Raw genomic sequence first — 4999 nt, 5'->3', positions numbered from 1 at the left:
TTAAGGTTCAAGGGTTCGTGGTTATGAGTTTGGGGTTTAATGTTCAAGTTTATGGTTGGAAGTGTTTAGGGTTTTGGGTTTGAGTTTAGGGTTTATGCTTAGGATTTAGGGTTCATGGCTTGAGATTTTAGATTTATGATTTTGGGTTTATGGTTATTGTTTTGATTTTAGGGTTTATGCTTTTATTTTTTGTTTAGGGTTTGAGATTCTAGATTTATTGTTTAGTGTTATGGTTTCAAGTTTAGGGTTTAAGATTTAGTATTTAATATTATGGATTCATGTTTAAGTTTGGGGTTTAAGTTTTTAGGGCTTAGTGTTTATGGTTTTATATTTTGGATTTTTTTGTTTAGGGTTTAAGGTTTGGTGTTCTAAATTTAGGGTTCATAAATTAGGGTTTAGGATTCATGATTATAGGTTTGAGGGTTTAGTGTTTATGGTTAATAATTTTTTAAAAAAACATAGATTTGGATGTTTAAATACAATTTTTTAATAACTTAAATTTCAAAAAACTTTTAACTAACCTTCTACCAAATTAATTTTGGTGGCTGATTGATTAACTAAGAGTTCGTTTGTTTATGTAAAAGGTTTTACGAAAAATATTTTCTGCATTTTCTTGTATTTGTTTCACAAAAAACAACTTGGTAAACGGAAAATGACTTATAGGTCAATGTAAAATAAGCATTGTTTTTTGTAAAATAACTTCCCTTTTGAAAAGTGCAAGTCATTTTCCAGAAAAAAAAAAGCTCATCTATAGGTAATTTTTTTTATATAAAAATTAACTGAAATCAAGCTTAATATTATTATATTGATAATAAATTTTATTTTTATTTTAAAAAATTTAAAATTATTAAAATATTAATATAAAATATTATATTTTTCAATATTATTAAGCATACATATTTAATTATTTATATTTTAGTCATATAATAAATTATTACTATAATTTATCATTTTAATAAATTATTTAATATTTCAATTTTATTTTAATAATAAATTTTAAAATAATAATTAAAGATATTCAATATTAATAATTTAATAATAGTATAAATGTTAAAATATGTCGTAAGTCTATATACTCTTCACAATTTTGCAATTTAGTCTCTATACTTTTATTTCAAGAATTTAGTCCCTCTACTTTTCAGATTTAAAAATCAAGTATATTGTTAAAAAAATTGTCAATTTTGTTGATGTCACATTTTTAAATAATAAAAAAATACTCACTTGGTAGTCATGTAACTAAAAAATGACATTGTAATAAATCTGAATTTAACAAAATATTTTTAATATATGCAAAAATAATGTAAAATATAAATTTATAGATATAAAATAAACTCAATTAAATAATAAAAAGATAAGAAAACCTTACATGTATATTTATTTAATTGAAAACAATTTTTATGAAAAATTTTTAAGAAATCTATCAAACAACATAAAACTATATTTTTTAGGATAATCCTAATGTAATTTATTCTCAAAAAAAAAATATATTTTAATAAAACAATAAAATTTAAAAGCTTCTATGCATGTTGGGAAACCTTTGGGTCGAGAAATTTGTATTTTTTTTAAAAAACATAGATTTGGATGTTTAAATACATTTTTTTTTGAGTATTTAATGAAAAATGGATATAATTTTATAAAGATAAAATCCATTTTAAAATTTATAAATTTCAAAACCTAAATTTTATAGAGGAAAAAGAAACACGGGACGCATTTTACTCTCTTCATTCACTCTACTGTCACAAGCCTTTTTTTTTTTAACTCTCAAAATCATCTAAACTCAATCTCATTTGCTTCACTGACACCACCCCTCTATTGCTTCTGTCGCTGTCGCCCACCACCGTCGTCCCACTTATCAAACGCCCATCTCAAAGTAACCAAACAACCTTCAGATTATGACCTTAATTCTTTTAATTTCCAAATTAAAAAGTCAACAATTATAGCTATGTTTGATTTGTTACTTTAAATTGTTGTGTTTAAACTGTCAATTTGGATGAAAAATTCGATTAATAAAGTCAAATCTAAAATCGATTTTACTATATATATAAACAGTCAACTGAACCAGATTAACTTAAAATTAATATTCTAGTTACTGATTTTGCACTCTTTGTATGCGCCACAGTATCAAGAACTGCAGTTAAGACTTTTTAGGTTGTTATATTGCAGAGCTAAACTTGTTGGACTATGGATGTTTCCAATTCTTCCTGTCAATAGCCGCTTGCTTCACCAGCTATTTTCTTTCTTAGATTCATTATCCAGCCAAACACGTGTATGAATTTGTGTCATCTTGCATTGGCAACAACCAAACACGGGTTTAAACTTTAATAACAATGTCGATATCAACTTAACTAAGACTCAATCAGTACATCTTTAGGTTTACTAAATGTTTAATGTTCTTATTTCACATTTTGTATATTTTTTGTTCTTCCAAGATCCGCTAGTATTTTTTGTGACATTTTGAGCACCTTCCGATTGCATATATGATTGTATTATTTCACATTTTGGCTATTAGTCCACGGTGTGAACAAGTTCAATGTTTAAAACCCAAAGTGTTTATATGAACGTATATCAACTGATACTTTCTTGTCGATTAATATCGAATCCAAGCTTGAATATATCATGTTAGTTTGCAGAAGTAAAAAAATGGGTGATTTTCTTCCATCGAGCACTTGTCACGTACATATTAAGAGGATGTAGTAAGTCATTATTTACCCAAACAAAAGAACAATGTTTTCAGATCTAAATATGAAAGCTCCATTAATTCAAAATATCCTCAATTTGAGTAATACAAAGAATTTGGAAATCCAAATCTAAATTTAAAATCCCAAACCCTACATGTTAAAAACATTTTTCCTGGAACCCTCCAGATCCATTTATGCAAAAACTTGATTCTCCATATGTAAAACACCCAACTCATAGGACTCACGATGATCAAGACCAAACATGCGGCAGAAAGAAAATATAGCATACAGCAATTTTCAATAAACTTCAAAATCAAAATAAATTCAGATCTTAATATACCAAAACGGAAAATGTTTAAAACAGCTTCCTAAATTTTCAAACGACTAAATCTCAGGAACATGAAAACCATATAAGTTGAAATTTCTTAGATAGCAACCGCAATCCTTCCAGCTACTTGGTCCAGATCCCGTTGGCCGTTTGATGTGATTCTCCTACCACTGTTACACACATGATATATATTTTAGTTTATATAAATAACAGATGCTAATCATATGCTATTCTACTCATATACTTCTTATTTAATCTATTACTCAAAACTTCCAAGGCACTGGATACAAGCATATATATATGTGACATGTATATGCTTGATTTTTAAGTTGGTCATATATTTAGAAAATCATAGCTCATACTCATGTATAAATATATGTTGGTAGTTCATGGTGTAGATAATCCATCTCACATTGTCTAGAAGATCAAGCTCAAAATGTGCACAAAACAATTGAGTTGTAAAGACACATAATGTCCAGAAAAAGTCGTCTACATTATGAAATAATATGTTGGAGGCATATTAAGACCTTAATGAAAGTATTATACAAGTCTCAAAACATCTTACTTCCTTGATTATTTCTTCTCGTTTTCATTCTCTAATTTTCTTAATACATGATATATAATACCTGAAATCCAACATTTGAATCATATCCTAACACCTTGCTATGATCTTAAAACTTAAGAGAGATTAAGGTGTTTAGATACGATTTAAAAGTTATTTCTCCTCCCAATTGAAGATATGTTAATTTGCATACCTTTCAATATGTTGTCACTTCCATTGACCGCGGAACCAACTATCTCTCAACAATACCAAATAACTAATGCCATGACAACCCAACAGTATAAATGAAAAACAATTATAGAACATAAAAACTCACCCTTTAGGATCAATATCAATGATGTTGACATTCTGCAATTGCTGAAGTATGTGACGAGCAACAGATCCACTGCTCTTGCAGAAATGGCGTGGGCGACTTCCATTTCTCTTAGCTCCTCCATAGATCCTCCTAAAGGCACCAACACCAAGACCTCCCCTCAAGTATATTTTCCTAGCCATGGAAGCTACAAAGGGACACAATTTATCGCTCATGAAAAATTTACATAATGGGTAATTAGTGTTAATTGGTAAGGGTGACGAATGTAAATACCAGCTCTGACATAGTACCAATCAGGGTCATAGGGTGGGAGCTCCTTCAGTTTACCGGTCTTGACAATATCAGTCCATGGAGGAAGCTCAATCTGGGTTTTTATTGTGAAGGGAAAAAAATCACATTAAGAAACTAACAAAACGTTCTAATTTGCATCTCTAACGCATCAAATTTTGTGAAGACTTGAGAAAAAAGAAGAATACCTTGCCGGAGCGCTTGAGATGGGCGGCGTAAGCCTTGACGAACTCGTGGGGGGAAACGTCTTTAACGGTTCTGGCTGCCTCCATTTTTATCGAGTGCTGCGACGATCACTGCGTGTGCGGCTTGCGAGATGTATTTTCATCAAACTTCTAGGAGTGAAAGAAAACACTATATATAACACGAATTAGGGTTTAAAGTTTGGGACAGTTCTGGCTGTGTTCGCCAAATTACCTATATAACCTTTTGCAAAGTTTCTTTTTTCATTTTTCCCAACCCTAAGCCCCTTGATATTGTAGAAATAAATAATTATAAAAAGAAACTAATACCAACCCTAGTTTAATATTAGTACTTATTTAATAGGAATAATATTTGATGCACTATTGTTGGTGCATAAATTTCATGCATTATCGATAAATAATAGCATGACACATCATTATTAAATAAAACGAAAAATAGTTGAGTACTTATAAATAAATACTAATAATTTTATTTAAACATAATTAAATAATAATTAATTATAAATAAATATTAATATATTTTGAATTTAAGATCTTGGGTTTAAAGGTTTAGGGTATAAGATTTTGGGTTTAGAGTCTTGGATTTAGGGTTAGGATTATAGCATTTATTTATAATTAATAATTATT

At 28.7% G+C, this 4999-nt stretch overlaps 1 protein-coding gene across 1 annotated transcript; it reads right to left on the bottom strand.

The window, feature by feature from the left end:
- Nucleotides 1-2948: 2948 nt before the first annotated feature.
- On the bottom strand, nucleotides 2949-4567 carry LOC107897034 (40S ribosomal protein S19-3). The gene is made up of 4 exons (XM_016822365.2): nucleotides 4358-4567; nucleotides 4155-4245; nucleotides 3885-4068; nucleotides 2949-3176 (listed from the first exon to the last, which is right to left on the bottom strand). The coding sequence occupies exons 1-4, from the start codon at nucleotides 4439-4441 to the stop codon at nucleotides 3104-3106; spliced, it is 432 nt and encodes a 143-aa protein (XP_016677854.1). The 5' UTR covers nucleotides 4442-4567; the 3' UTR covers nucleotides 2949-3103.
- Nucleotides 4568-4999: the final 432 nt, after the last annotated feature.

This window comes from Gossypium hirsutum, chromosome D13 (assembly GCF_007990345.1).
Source record: "Gossypium hirsutum isolate 1008001.06 chromosome D13, Gossypium_hirsutum_v2.1, whole genome shotgun sequence".
NCBI classification, from domain to species: Eukaryota; Viridiplantae; Streptophyta; class Magnoliopsida; order Malvales; family Malvaceae; genus Gossypium; species Gossypium hirsutum.
The sequence above is the reverse complement of the archived record's forward strand: the minus strand, read 5'-3'. Positions and strand labels throughout refer to the sequence as shown.

Excerpts from the sequence above, each read along its gene's own strand:
- LOC107897034 (XM_016822365.2), bottom strand. The coding sequence starts at position 4,441 with ATGGAGGCAGCCAGAACCGTTAAAGACGTTTCCCCCCACGAGTTCGTC. Across the intron at positions 4,246-4,357 it reads ATCTCAAGCGCTCCGGCAAG|ATTGAGCTTCCTCCATGGAC; the intron begins GTATTCTTCTTT and ends ATAAAAACCCAG. Across the intron at positions 3,177-3,884 it reads ATTGATATTGATCCTAAAGG|TGGTAGGAGAATCACATCAA; the intron begins GTGAGTTTTTAT and ends TGTGTGTAACAG.